Here is a 15,803-nt window from a genome sequence, read left to right as displayed (position 1 = left end):
GCTTGTCCCAAACCACCATTAGTCTCTTTCTCTGTCAATTCAAATATTCTTTATTGTCAAAAAATATACCAAGCTCACACATCTTATTTTTGGTTGTTTGTTGTTTATTGACAGTTTTTATTGAACATTCATATTAGGAATACTCTGATGTCATATGTTTCACCCCCTTTACCAGATTGGGGGAGTTTGTAGAATAGACAATCATACCAAATGCAATCAAAGGCCAATTCGAATGTTTTATTGAAGACAACAAAACAAACCAAGGAAAAAAACAATAACATATTTTCCCCAAAATCTCTCTCTCTCTCTCTCTCTGTCTCTCTCTCTCTCTCTTTATATCTCTCTCTTCTCTCTCTCTCCAGATACAAGTGGTGAGTTTTGCTACAGAGCATAACTGGGACTCTCTGGATTTCTACGATGGAGCTGACAACCACGCACCAAGACTAGGCAGCTACTCTGGTAACCCACTGTTTCAGTATCTTTTGGAGAGCTAGTGTGAAATTTACTGAGATGTTGTGGTCAATAACATCATGGCTATGATTTGGTTTCACAAGTTTCAAAGCACCTGCAATGTTTGCCATTTAAAAAAAGTCTCCATTGCCACATGATCTTCAATATCATTTCATAAAAATAGTTGAATCATTGAGGAGAAACGGCTCAGATGTGTCATGGGACAAAAATAACACCGCCTGTGCCCAGACAACGCTGGACAGAAATTTTCAGAGAAAAGCAACATATACACAAAGTTCCAGTAAATGGTTTTACCTAATCTACTGTCCAATGCTGATAGCTGCAATTACTTACTACGTGAGATTGACTAGCCAGGGGTATACTTCTGCACCTCAGGGCTAGGTGTGTTCCTAAATCAACTTTAATGAGATGGCCTGTCTCATAGCTGTACAGGACCAGTTAGAGTGGAGTGTATCGGTTGAAAGAATTTGCGGTCAGGACCAGTCACTCAAACATACATAACGTAAAATAAAAATGAAGGAAAAAAGCAACATTGTAAATATTACGACACCTGAGCAGAGCAGACATAGACTTGACACGCAAATGCAACTCAAAAAAATACGAATAAAACCATATTTGCCATTGCACATTTGTCATTGTTTATATTTTGAGCCGTACGAGAGTCGGCCTCACTGCTGGCCGTGCAGCTCCCTGCTAGGAAGCCAACCTGTTGATAACAATTTTAATTAGAAGTTAACTGGTTCCATTTTGCCTCTCCCAGCAGGGGCCGGGGAACACACCCACTGACACCTGCTTGTTTATCCGAGATTCATTCAAAGACATATGGGGATGTTTTGTAGCATAGCTAGGATTGGATTTTTCCTAACCAACCATGACTTGTCAAACATGCTAATTGCAAAAGTGAAATACTCACACTGCTAAATGTTCCCTAAATTTACCACACAATGTTCTGGGCTTCATCTTTTTAATTGACTCTCATGGAAAGAGCAGGTGTTATTTTCAAAATTACTCTACTTTTAACAGTTATAATTGATCAAATACCAACAATATAACAATCAAAGCAATGTAAAGTATAAAACAAAATTGCATGTGATACAATGATTCATCATCATGATTGAGCTTAATAGCATGATACTCAAATATTGCTCTTCTATGTAATGTAAATTTTTGGCAGGCATGTTGCTGTTTTGCAAGACATTCCTCTGGATTGGTTCACTGGTGTGATTCCAGTGGCAGCCTGCAGGGGGGAGCCGTGGCCTTCAGGGGATACTCGTACTGCTTTTAGGGAAAGAAAGTCCTTGGGTCGTCCTCCCGCTGTTGCATTAAATGCTCTATGCGAAAAGGCTCGACATCTCCATACGGAATTGGATCTAAAATTATATTATAGACAACAATGAAATTAACATGACAGTGATTCCCTTTCTATATAAAAAAGAACATCTTCCTTTTGTGATTGTAATACATGCAGGCTAACAATGAAACTCAGTTTTTACAAGGGTTAATTGCAATTGTTAATTAATAACGCTATCTATTCAAAAATGACTGTTATGGTTAAGTTCATGCAGTTTATTATTCATCGTCATTCATTATGTATCATTCAAGAATTTTTTTTTTATTTTTCAGCATGATAATGAATGAGATTTTCTCAGGAATGTGAACACGACCAGCAGGGGAGCTGCTGCATAGTGTTCAAAAATCTGCTAATTAATTCTCTTCACAACAGGCAACTTCTATTGCGTCCTAATTTAGATCCAGAGGAATATCTCGCTATCTTTCATAAGTTTTCCTGACACGCCTGTCATTCATGAATGTCCAAATAAACAACATCATGTAAATCCAAATAAGCTTTGCCCACAACTCATTGGCCCTTGGAAAAGTAAAAATTCTCCACAAGTGGCTAATATTAGAAGATGTTGTTGCTGCCTTTACAGTCACATCTTGAAGCTAAGCCAAGACACTGACATTTTCACCGAGAAGGAGCTTAGAGTAGGTTAATGTTCCTTTACATTACAGTGCAACATCTAGCCAACACTACGCTATTCTGCAGGGCCTTCACAGAATTACACTGTTGAACTTTTCCAGCGTTGCTTCAGTAATATGGTATCATTTTTCACTTTGTACTTTCCCTTGCCACGCTAAGTAGGTCAAGCCAACATTTGAAAAGTGGTTTCAAATAAAACAGATGCCTCAAATAAAAGTAATCCCTCTCTCCTTCCTTCAGAAATACTTCACAAACTAAACAAAGTGAAAATGTAGGTTTGGGAGGCCTTTGTTGTTTTCTTTGCTGTCGGATAACTAAAGATGATTTGCTCTCAAACCTCTGTTGAAATATGAAAAAATGTGATCAAGCTCTTCTGCTGCTCTCTTTCTCTCCCCCTGCTTTCAGGCACCACCATCCCCCCTCTGCTGAATAGTACATCTAACAACCTCTATCTCAGCTTCAGCTCTGATATTAGTGTCTCAGCTGCTGGCTTTCACCTGGAATATACAGGTAGCGTGTTTGTTTCTATCTTGTCTCTATGCTACATTTATCCTACATATGCATAATGATTGTCTGACACACTGATCATATTTGTTTGACTTTTTTTTTCAGCTATTGGGCTGGAGTCATGTCCAGAGCCCCAGACTCCAAGCTATGGAATCAGACAGGGAGACAGATATATGGTGGGAGACGTCGTACAGTTTTCATGTGAACAAGGATACTCTCTTCAGGTAAAAATACAACTTATACATCATCCTGTATAGATTTATATTGGTTAGACAGACAGAGGGACAAAAGTATGTTGGGAGATGTCCAGTTCAGTTGAGAGCAGACACATGCATTACAGCTAAGTGGCAGTTGTTTTTGTATTTAATGCACACCAACTGGCAGAAATGCATCTGAAACAATGAAGTCATTCAGCCTTTCAGATGTGCAGCCACTCTCTCTTTTTATCCTCCGGCTGCGCTACTTAAGGAATCAAACCAAGAACTATTTAAACAGTGAATGCAGAAGGAAACCCCACTCTCGGGTGGTTTACCCAACTCTTACTGAACGTACAGCTCTGGTGTGGTTTGCACAGCTCCTGAATAATGTATGTCTCTGGTGTTGTCTGCCCAACTTCTGTACAGTTTACAGCTCTGGTGTAGGTTGGCCCACCTCCTGCTTAATATGCAGCTCTACATTGCATCATCAATGATACAAATGACTTAGGTTGTCATAGGAATGCATTAATAGTAACTAGTAAATAAAGGACACCCTACTCTGGTCTGGGTTACCGGGTGTAGGGTTTTTATCTTAGGGTGTCAACAACCCCAATATAATGTACAGAGTAATTTTCCAACTTCGGCATGATAATAGACCATCTGGTTGTTGTTTTTTTTCCAGGGCAATGCCCACATCACCTGCATGCCTGGACCTGTTAGGAGATGGAACTATCCTGTACCACTATGTCTTGGTAGGTATACTCTCACACACACATACACACACACACACACACACACACACACACACACACACACACACACACATGAAGATGATCTTAATGCATTTAGGGCTGGATCTACTAAGATGTGCTCAAACCTTCACTGCTAAAGAAATGGCGCAGGCAGCTGTCTCTGATGCATACTGTGACTTTTTGGTAAATGAGCTGTTTGATCTGTTGATATGTTAAGGCTTTTGACATGATGCAAAGCTCGCTCTGATTCTACAATAAACATACACAGTGTGCTAAAGCATTAGCACGCACTGAGGCAAACTAAGTAAATCCTGGACACACAATCTAGTTGTACAATGGTAATTTGATCAAGAAGCATATTTATTAAAATCTCAGTATTTGTGTATTTAATTCAAAACAAGGCAAAAAGTCAGGTTGAAGATACTGAAGTCTTCAATAACCATTTAAAAGGAGAAGCGTGACTGTTTGTTGTGCTCAGTAAAGTCAGCCTCCTGCTTTTGATGTGTTGCTGCTTTCAACACTGAACCACTATTCTCCTTTTTTTGTGTGTGTGCGTGTGTGTATGTGTGTGCATGAATGTGTGTGTGTGTCTCCAGCCCAGTGTGGTGGATCTATGACTGATGTGAGTGGAGTGATTCTAAGTCCTGGTTACCCCGGCAACTATCCCAGTGGATTAGACTGCACATGGACAGTCAATTTACCTGTCGGCTTCGGTAAGAAACACAACTTGGCACACTTTGGGCAGAAATGGTGTGGGTTCTCGGTCGGTCTGTCTGTCTATTTATATATCTATATATCTATATATATATATCTATATATCTATCTAGCTGTTTTTCTATATCTCTGTCCCTCAATATATCCGTTATTTATTGATTCAGTCACTCATTCACTCACTCAATTAATCAGTCAATCAGTCAAGTCTTTGTTTGGCCTAAGCCGTGTATACTTTCAGGACAGTCTGCGACGGATGTTCAATTCACACTGTTCAGTGTCAGCTGTTATTGCCAGCCTTTCTATGAGTCTATTGTTGTTTGCTGTAAATAACATAAGCCATGTGCTTTTCTTAGGTATCCATCTGCAGTTTCTGAACTTCTCCACCGAAGCGATCCATGATTACTTAGAGATCCGCAGTGGAACGCTGGAGACCGGCTCAGTCATTGACAGGTTCAGCGGACCAGTCATCCCCAAGCCTCTGTTCAGCACCACCCACCAGACCAGCTTCTTCTTCCACAGCGACTACTCACAGAACAAACCAGGGTTCCACATCACATATCAAGGTAAATATTACTACTGTTGTCACTACTAGTTTTAAGGCTACATCTTCTTTCACAGTGACAACACAGCTGGGTAATTTGCTTGGCAGAAAAAACACAGCAGCAGACGTCTCTTCATAGGCTGGACGTCTGACTGCGCTGCATGCTTGGCTAAAAACAGCAACTGTTGACAACTTGGAAACTTTGTTGCTAGATTTAGAGAATTGTCTGGCTGTGACTTTATTTCTCAGAAGTGACAAGCAACTAGCTACTTTTTTCAGACCATGGGGAAAAATTTCCCCAAAGCATTTGGCAACAAATTCAGGGTGGCTACAGGTCCTCATTTTCATGCTAATTTCAGTGATGAAATTGGTGTTATATTTCATCCTAACTGGCCTTAAAAAGGTCTTGAGAAGTCTTAGCTTTACCTTGGCAAAACTTGAAGATACCCTGAAATTGGTACGGCTGCTCCCACTCATATGCAAATTAGCCTATGAATGTCATCTGTCACCTCACAGCAGGGGCACCACCAAAGACCCATTTTAAACTCAGAAATAACCTGACTACAGTGTTACCGCTATTATTATTATTTCCACTACTATTATTGCTACTACCAATTACTACAGTCAGTACACGTTACAGACCAATGCAGCCTGCATGCCATGACTTTGCTAAGTAAGAGTTTTGGCGGCATACTCTTGTAACTTTGAATGTGAAAAGTCACAGTGACTTTTAGGTTGAATGGCAGACTGTTAGATTTAATTTGAGAGTATATCAGATGAACTCAGAAGGGACTACATTCTTTTTTGTACATGATTCCCCTTTACAAAACTATTTTATTGTCAGGTGCTCTCTCCAGCTTTGTGAATTCCAATGGATCTCTATGAGAATTCAGCTAAAGTCCCCTAAGTTTAAGCTCTGTTTTTTAAAACTATTTCGCTCAACCGTGGTGTGGAAGTTGCATTATCCTTGCTTCACAAAGCAATGCTAACTATAGCTAGCGATTTTTTTAATTTTTTAATTTTTTTATTGCAGATTCAAAACCCATCAGAATACACCACAACAAATAACGAAACGCATAACAGAGAAACCCCCAAAAGCAAAAATAGTCAATATTAGCGTTGGACGTAGTTAAAGGCAATCATCATACACCCCTATTCATTTTCACATTAGATACGGAATCCGTTATTTATGCTGAAAAATTATGTCACGCATGAGAGCCCAATTTTAGAGCAGAGTATTGTTACCAGTTGCCTGGTCCTAACCAGACTCTTTGACCCAAACCTACAGCTTTGGGAGGTGTAGCTCGCTAGGCTAGTGGTCCATAGCATAAGCTTGATAAAGATATTTTTAAATGTTTTCAGCATTAGCCAGTAGACCACCTTGAAATTAGATAATAGGAATTTTGTCTGCTTCTCTTGTCATTGGTTGCACCTTGACTAACTTGCATGCCTGTATTCCTTGACTTAGTGGTGATTCCTATGGCTGACTTATTTTGATTTGCCATTTCCATGTGTTGTTGCTCATTTTGATTGTAAAATTGTTCCCATGTCTGAACTGCCATTTTGATTTGTTGTTCAATTACTGACTGTTTTTATTGGTTGTTCAATGCCTGAATGGTTGTATTTATTGGCTGTATGACTGACTTTGTTCTGTTCAGTATGATTGCAGTGCACCCTCACAAGACAATTGCACGTATCATTTACCTACTGCTGCCGTTCTTGGACATTTACTGACTGGTCCTGTGTTGTCATTAACTATCCTCCTTAACTAACATTTTGGTGGGCTATTATCTGTCCAGCCTACCAGCTCCAGAGTTGTCCAGACCCTCGGCCATTTCGGAATGGCATTGTGATCGGCACAGATTTCAGCGTTGGAATGACGGTGTCGTTTGAATGTCTGCCTGGCTATTCTCTGATTGGAGAGGCTTCACTGACATGTTTACATGGAATCAGCAGGAACTGGAACCACCCATTACCACGATGTGAAGGTAATACAGCTGTGGTTATCACTAAGAATTACTATGTCAGAATGACAGTGTTGTTCGAATGTCAGCTTGGATGTTCTCTTGATCCGAGAAGTCGTACATGTTGAGAGCTAAAACTGAAAACGCCCAGTACCACACTGTGAAGGTAATACATCTAGTGTTAGTAGTTTTATTGCTGCTAGTGTTAGTGCTTGAAATTTAATATCTCACTTCCTCAGACAGGCATCATTTGCATTTACATGGATTCTGCAGCAAATGGGACCATCTTGTACTGGAGTCTGAAGGAAATGAAAGTGTATACTTCTCTACTACAGGTTTAGCCATGGTAGAAGTCCCATGCACTTTGTACTTTGCTGCACAGCCTCTGGACTGTTGCTCCGTGCCCAACAGGAGTTGTTGGGAAGCCATCGATCTCCCAGGCCGTCCCGAAGAACATCCTCACTTCTGAATGCTTTTTAATAGCATTTTAGCGATGATATCACTGCTATTATGAATATTGGTAATGTTGTTTCTTGTTGTTGTTCTCTGGCTCTCTGTAGAGGTAACATTACATCATTAAATGGAGCATCATTAATCTTACTCCTGGCTGTCCAGTAGAACACTAAGTTTGAGGACTGTTTTTATGTTATATCTGTTTAATGGGTGCATTATCATTATGCGTACCTACCAACCCTGCCTTCTGAAAACGAGCACAGTTTTTTACCTGCAGGAACGTGGAAGGAACCCAGAATGCAGAGTATGCGTGACTTGCAACACACCAGCACAAAAAACTCATACAAGACTAATAATATACAAATGAGAATTGCTCTAAAATATATGAAATTAATGGGAGAAATTACATTACGAGGGAGAAAGGGGAAAAATACATCTGGGGGAAATGAGAGAGGCGGCAGGTGTGTTGTTATTCTGTATTTCCAGCTAATTGTGGAGGTAAAATAATATAATTGCACGGAACATATTCCGCCTCCAACCTAAGTATTAGTCTAACTTCTCCGACTATGCTGTTTTGCTGTTTAATAACTGCTCATTAATCTAATTGCTGTTCATATTTTATTTTCTAGCATTATTTGGAGGTGATATACAATGAGTCATTGAATGGGAACATCTACTGTCCTTGTCATCCTGTTGGATGTGTAGGCTTCAGAGCTCTAACACTTATATAATGAGCCTTGATTTAGAATAATACTGTTAATATTCTGTCTTATAGCTCTCAGCAGTGGTAACATCACATCCATGACTTGAAACACCCACTCTCCCGAGGAATACCTAAGCCTCAGACCTGTAATAAAAATGTAATGACAATTTATTAAGGGTATTATTGGTAATAATATTCTGTCATAGCGCTCTGCAGTGGTCATCACATCAGTGGGTGGAAATATGGAAACGCGTACCGTCCTGGTCACCCAGACGATTACTCAAGCTTCATAACTGTGATATTAACTTAATGGCAATTTATTAAGGGGTAATACTGTTAATATTCTATCTTACAGCTCTCTGCGGTGGGAACATCACATCGTTAAATGGAACCATTTACTCCCCTGGTCACCCAGAGGAATACCCTAACTTCCAGGACTGTGTCTGGAGTGTGAGAGTGCCTCCTGGCCATGGGATTTACATCAACTTTACTGTACTGAGCACTGAGCCCATATATGACTACATTACCGTCTGGTAGGTATTATCCTTGTTCTCATTCTCACTCAACAAGTGAGACACTTCTGTTCATCCTCATATTTGTGCTGCTTCTTCTTCTTCTTCTTCTTCTTCTCTACCAATCTCTGTCATGTAACCGCTTCTTCATGCTTCATTCTTCAATGCTTTTTTCTTAATCCTTTTGGAGAAATTTTACTTATTTTATAGCTAATTATTTTAGCTTACATTTGAATGATGGGGCTAAATCCATCCTTCTTCTTCTTCTTCTTCTTCTTTTTCTTCTTCTTCTTCTTCTTCTTCTTCTTCTTCCTCCAGCATTAATCTGTGCAGATTGCTTGGGAAATCTAATTCTAATTCAAATATGCTTTAGTGGCATTACAGGAAAGAAACCAATGTTGCCAAAGCAATACGGTATATCAGTTATGGATCAACATCTTCACATTAAAATCCCTTCCCCCTTGTATCAGTGTGTGTGTGTGTGTGTGTGTGTGTGTGTGTGTGTGTGTGTGTGTGTGTGTGTGTGTGAAATCTGTAAATCTGCACATGCTTTTTTTTTCTCGTCAATACTTTTTTCTTAATACTTTTTGAGAGATTTGACTTACTTTATAGCTAATTATTTTAGCTTACACATGAATAATGGGTCTAAATCCATGGTAGCTGATGCACTTTAAAAAATTCGGCTATGGCTTCAATTCTATTCATAGTCTTGAAGGTATACTCCATGCTACACACATACATACACACACTTTCTCTCTCACACAGGATGTCATGCTCTTTAACATTTTCTCAGAGCTGACCACTAATTGGCTGAACTCCTGCAAGAGTTACCATGACTACAGACATCTCTCCTTTAATATGGTTACTCTCACATACTGTTTTTTCCTTCTTGTCATTTTGTCTTACCCACATTTCTCTCTCTTCCTCCGTCTGTTTCTCTCTCTCTCTCTCACTCTCTCATTCAGTCTTATATGTTATATATCTTTCTCCCTCTACCTGCCTAGTCCTGACCTTTCACTTCATTATTCTTCTTGAGGAAAGCAGCCATTGGCGACAGCAGACATTTTGTCAATGCAGGTGTTTAAAGGGTGCTTAGATACTAAGTTACGTAGTTATCTGCAGGTAAAAGGTGTCCCATAAATAGATAAACGGCTGAGTCTGTTTCTATGGGCACCATGTCTCTGTCCCTTCTCCAGAACTAAAGTACGTTTCCTATAAATACACAATGTGTAAGATGAGTAAGATGGCAGCACTTTAATAACATCAACTGGCATACAGACGTGTAAAAACGAGGGTAAGCAGGAAAAACACACCAGAAGGGTAAGAACTGAAACATTTCCATGCCAGACATGTATTTTTAGATCATCGGGGAACCAAATCTAAATGTTATTTTGTATTTTTAGTCTGTCATGATGTTAGCCATCGACATTCCAGATTAGACTGTCAACAAACTCAAAAACTTTGTAATGCATTGAGAGAGACTGGCAACATTGCTTGCGAGATAACTGCACCACGCAAGTACGCAGATGGCCCATATCTATCTACAGAGTCACTGTAGCTAATATGGCTGACACTAAAAATCACAATGTCCAAACTGTCTGTCTATAGTCCCTTTCACACATAGAATCTGTAAGATTGCCATGTTAACTTTTCGGGCAGCCTAGTGGTTTCCCCTATTCACACTATCAGCTACTATCCATAAAGGCCGAGGTTCTCCTATTATTATTAACGTGGATATTAATCTTGTCTTCTGCTCAGATGGCTAGTAGCTCCTTTGTCTCTGAGTTTTTCTGACATTTTTGAAAACCAAAAATTCACTTCGCTGGTTTTCAAACTTTACTCCAAACTCCAAAGAAATGCTTGCTGTGAGTTAGCCGCAAAATGAAATATACCACCCCAGAGTCTGTTGTGATTGGCTGGCTCGCTCTATGTGAAAGAGTATTACGTGACACTGTCATAACCTTTTCTTGTACTTGATCACACCAGACACTAGGAACACTTTTCAGCCATGTGCCGCCCACCTGCACTACATTCACTGAATTCAGTGAACTGGTCACACAGCATGTACCTGACCCTGCTGTCATTAGGAAAAGTGGACAAACTGCTGAACTCGTATGAAAAGGCAGAGGCAGCAAAACGGGCGCGCGCACACACACATACACACACGCTCTCACAGCCACACAATCACAGACAAAGCTGGCTCCCTGTAGAGAGCACAGTGTCTGTAGTAAAGGTGTGATTTTCACAGCAGTCTCCTTAGTCCAGTCCCAGCCAATCTGACAGTCAGTTAGTCTGCTAATTGGTCTCATACTGGGAGGCTTAATAACAGGAAGTGATACAATTTTATTGTAAGAATAGCTGATCTTATGTGTCACAGAGGTTACCTTACATAATGCTACCTAACATGCTAAAGTCTGCGATCTATATGCTGCTGTTCTTCTGTATATGGAAGTAATGAAACCAGAATTTAATGTAAGTGAATGGTGATACCCCTTTAGACGACTGGTTCTCCTGTTAGGGATGCTAGTATCAGTGGCACCAGAATTAACCAGCGGTGGAAAGCAACTCTAATTACTCTACCTCCCAACGTGAAGCAGAGAAGAGGATTATTCCTTACATAACTGACAGTCAACTGTGGTATAATTGGCCTCATCCTGGCACACTTAACAGCGGGAAATAATCATTTAATTTAACTTCATGATGATACTTTGTAATTACTGATAATGACCGCGCTATTGGTTAATATTAATCTGACAGCCGGTGGGGTTGTCATTAAAGGTGAGATGTGCACATGACAAATACACCGGGAATAACCCAGCAGGTGACAGATAACTTCATGTCCTGCTTTCTGTGATAATTGTGTAACTTTTCATGAATGCCATATGGATATTACTGGCAAAACTGAAGTCCTCCCTGAAACAGGATTCACATTTATCATTCTTATGATCTTAGACAATTCAATCAATATTTATGAACATGAACACCTCTTTCCCAAAGGAAGAATAAGAGCGCCAAGGCTCTGAACTGTGATGTTATCGAGAGACAAAACCTAAAGCTGCTCCATTGGCAGTGAATTGGGATCTGACTTTGCAAGGGTTTTATATTCAAATGAGCTTTGTGTCATTTTAGTGCTGACTGTTTTCAAGAGGAAAATGGGCACATATCCATGTAAAATCACTCTGGGTGCTGGCACTGTGTCCAAAAAGTCCACCTGCATTCATGGTCAATGGAGCAGCTCCAGGTTTTGTCTCGATGATAACATCATCGAGTCTCTTGTCTCTTTGTTTCTTGCCTAGGAGAAACCATCCCATGATCACAAGTATTCATTTAACTGTCAAAGATCATAGCAATAAGTTATGCAAAATACATTTTAGGGTGACTTTTCCCTCTTATTGTTCCATAATAGGAAGATCAAACCCATTCAGTTGTGGCTCTTTATGCTCATTCTATTACAGGTGCAGGTAATAGGTTGAGTTGCCCCTTTCTAACACAAATTATCTGTGTGTGTGTGTGTGTGTGTGTTTCCCTCTCTTTGTCTCTCCGTAGGGATGGCCCAGACCAGTCGTCTCCTCAGATCGGTCAGTTTAGTGGGAACACAGCGTTGGAGTCCGTCTACTCCACCTCCAACATCATCCTCATCAAATTCCACTCTGATTTCTCCGGAGCGGGCTTCTTCGTCCTGAGTTACCATGGTAAGACTATAATATTGTTGTCAGCTGTCGTACAACTAGCGGCAGTATCGATCTTTTAAGTGGGAGTAGGTTGTTTGATTTTGTCTGCTCAGTCGCTCACATAATCCTCATTAACTGATTTCTCTTAAGTTGATGTCTTTGTCCTGAGTTACTATGGTAAAGCTATATTATTATCATTAGTTGCAGCTGTAGTGATGGTATCGATCTGTTTGGTGTGAACACACTGTTGGACTCTGCCTACAACATCATGCTCATCTATTTCCGCTCTGACTCACCCACTTTGACTCATTCTGACTCATGAAGTTTGTTCTTCCACTGGAACTTTTGACTCTCCGACTGAAGCTGGCTTTTTTTTGCATCTTACTGCTGTAATAATGTATTAGTCGCTGTGGTAGTCGTGATAGTTTAATGTTATGAGTAGTATTGACATTAGCAGCAGTATGGAAACTGTGTACTCAATCTGTAAAGTCATCCTCAAATTAGTGTCTTCTTGTGGACTAAATTGCCTCAGGGATTGCGATTTATTCAACATTTCATAGCATATATCACTCAGACTTCATCTTCAGGTTGTAGTTAAGGGGTTTTGAATGGAATTTTTTTCTCCGAAATGTTCTTCCTGCTGCTATGTTAACCAATATCAGGTTCTTTCAAATTATATCAGTTGGGTCCGAGGGTGTTGGGTTGAGGTTGCCTCAGAATACTTCAGCACACTGAGGGATGGGTGGTTCACTTCTGGATGGCATTCAAGTCCAGGTCCTGAGGCTTCATTTATTTAGGTCGAGTAGACTAGTCAGTTTCTTGTACAAGTAAGTTAGGGATAATAAAATACTGTAGTCCCTTAGACCAGTGGTTCTCAAGGTGGGGTCCGGGGACCACCAGGGGTCCTTTAGAGGGTTCCAGGGGGTCCCCAGCAAATTGATAAATTGTTAAACTTCACCATTATTTCATTTACAAGAAGTTAACCCAATTAGAGAATGTGGCAGAATGACTATTTTGATCTTAGTTTGACTGTTCATCTCCCTACAATACAGATAGTCATGGAATTCTGGACAAAATCATATCTAACAATAAAAATATTTTCAAATTTGGGTCCGAGAGAAAAAATCTCATCAAATGGGGGTGCATGGACCAAATTAGGGTCCTTGATATGAAAAAGGTTGAGAACCACTGCCTTAGACTAAATATACTGAAGGCTAGTAGCCAGTGTCAGGTAGGCAGATTATAAATGCTGTATGCTACTGGCCTTGTTGCAAAAATTTGATTAACGAGTTTATTCATCAACAAGCTGGTCTATTTCTTTAAAATGGTGGAGAAAAACCCGGGTCAAAGGAGCGGCCAACAGTCCTCTTATGAATTTTGGCTTTTCCATCAAAGCTGCTTGGTTCATTAGCCAGTCCTTCACCTTAACTTGTCTGTCTGCGGGCGCCAATCTTCTCCTAGTCATCAGTGTTCATCTCCAGTTATAATTCCCTTTGTTCTCCAAAAATTATATTAGATTAAAAGAAAAAGAAAAAAACTTTTATCTCCAAAAAGTCAGATTTTCAGGAGAGAAAAGAATTAATCAACCTCAACAAACATCACGATCTTAAGAAAATCAACCTTTGTAATTTTGTGGGTTTTTTTTTAATCATGTAATGGGGTTCATAGGCAGTGGGGTCATGGAACTGGCTCATCATGTAACGGACCGTGTGAATTCATGCAACAAAAACAATTATAATCACAAGGTAGAAGACTTTCATACAGGCTGTGTGCACTAGGTTCAGGTTTGTTCATTAGCAAGTCTCTCTTCACATTAACCTGTCTGTAGAAGTCTCTTTATGTTGTTGTCCTCCAAAATACACACACACACACACACACAAGGTTGTGGAGTTTGTATTTTTGCTGGCCCTTAGCTGCTCCCTCTCCATGCCAAAGCTGTCTATGCATTTCAATTTTTCATTTCATTTCAATCTCTAGCTGTGGTCCTTCACTGCTCTTGGATTTCTCTCTGTTTTCAATCACTGTTTAAGATGAAAACCCCCTGCATACTCTTCCGTCTCGTTTTGCCCGTCTGCCTGCAGATGTCAATCTTCAGACAATTTTCCTCTCTTTGTCTTCCTTTTTCTGTATCCCTTTACTGTCACGTGAAAACCTTTTAGCTCCAATTATGGTGTTTTTCCATCTTTTTTTTTTTAACTTGAAGGTTTGAAGGATTACATGATCCTTTATGTGCTGAGGTAGGTCCATGACCCGAGGAACCCAATTATATTTTATAATGGCTTAAAAATGCATGTGTGCCAAATGAAAGTGTGGTTTCTTATGTTAAATGAAGCTATTAGATGAAGAACCATATGCGTTTTACATTTTTGGATAAGCCTGTACACTTGCAATTATACCAAGCCCAAATTTTGAGTGTCAGGGTAGTATGCAACTTTTACTGTCTTTTATTATGAGTGCACATAACACATAATTTATTGTCCCTTGATTATGAATGTTGGAAGTACAGTGTACAGTGTGTCTCTGTACGTTCCTGTACACTTATTACTTGTATTACTTATATTACTCTTCCACATCAGAATTGCTGAGTCCCCGAAAAGTTGAGCAAAGTTTTTATCCAATGAAATTGCTTCTTTCATGAGAACCATTCTCTACTCACACCCCTCGCCCCTCTCTCTCTCTCTCTCTCTCTCTCTCTCTCTCTCTCTCTCTCTCTCTCTCTCTCTCTCTCCTCCTCCTCTCGCTCGTTTCTTCCAGAGAGTTTCTGTTCAATTCTGTTTAGTGAAAACACGTCAAGTTGTTTTTTGAGAGAGCAGCCTTTCCCTTCTCAGACAGATGACACGTTAATGAATTTTTGTTAGCAGGTTTTAACTGTCAGCTGTCACACTCACACAGGGACAGAACCATCTGATGTTTTCAAGATTATTTTCAATCTCTGCTTTATTGGAGAATATACAGCGCAGAGTGACAGGGAAGATGGATGAGAGGGAGAGAGGATGACATGTACAGCAACGGTTGTTAACATTATTTTGACATTTCTGCTTTATTAGACAATATACAGAGTAACAAGAAAGATGGGCGAGAGTGAGAAAGAGGATGCAACAGGTAGAAAGCCTAATTCAAACCCACAACATCACGATTACATGGGGTGTGCGCGGACCCACAGAGCGTTGTTACAAGCTGTATGGTTCCTCAGTCACACACTAGAACAGGGAGAATGGGCATAACCATTTAAATCCACATTTGTCGTGAATATGCATTCTTGAATGGTAATTTTAGTTGTTTTTCTTCAACAGACACACAATGTGGGACAAAGTCTCTATTTCAGTATGTCAAAAAA

General features: G+C 39.9%; 1 protein-coding gene across 1 annotated transcript in view; it reads left to right on the top strand.

Annotated features, from left to right (window-relative positions):
• The window catches only part of LOC139920124 (CUB and sushi domain-containing protein 3-like), a 371,750-nt gene that overhangs the window by 314,830 nt on the left and 41,117 nt on the right, over positions 1–15,803 (top strand). Inside the window, exons 38-46 of the mRNA XM_071910054.2 lie at positions 363–459; positions 2,858–2,962; positions 3,065–3,183; positions 3,839–3,908; positions 4,505–4,621; positions 4,976–5,185; positions 6,963–7,151; positions 8,639–8,816; positions 12,342–12,487. Of these exons, the coding sequence (XP_071766155.2) occupies positions 363–459; positions 2,858–2,962; positions 3,065–3,183; positions 3,839–3,908; positions 4,505–4,621; positions 4,976–5,185; positions 6,963–7,151; positions 8,639–8,816; positions 12,342–12,487 (1,231 nt within the window). The remainder of the gene's footprint in view (positions 1–362; positions 460–2,857; positions 2,963–3,064; positions 3,184–3,838; positions 3,909–4,504; positions 4,622–4,975; positions 5,186–6,962; positions 7,152–8,638; positions 8,817–12,341; positions 12,488–15,803) is intronic.

The sequence above is a fragment of the Centroberyx gerrardi genome, chromosome 19 (genome assembly GCF_048128805.1).
Source record: "Centroberyx gerrardi isolate f3 chromosome 19, fCenGer3.hap1.cur.20231027, whole genome shotgun sequence".
NCBI lineage: Eukaryota > Metazoa > Chordata > Actinopteri > Beryciformes > Berycidae > Centroberyx > Centroberyx gerrardi.
Note: the sequence above shows the minus strand (reverse complement) of the source record. Positions and strands in the feature narration are given on the sequence as shown.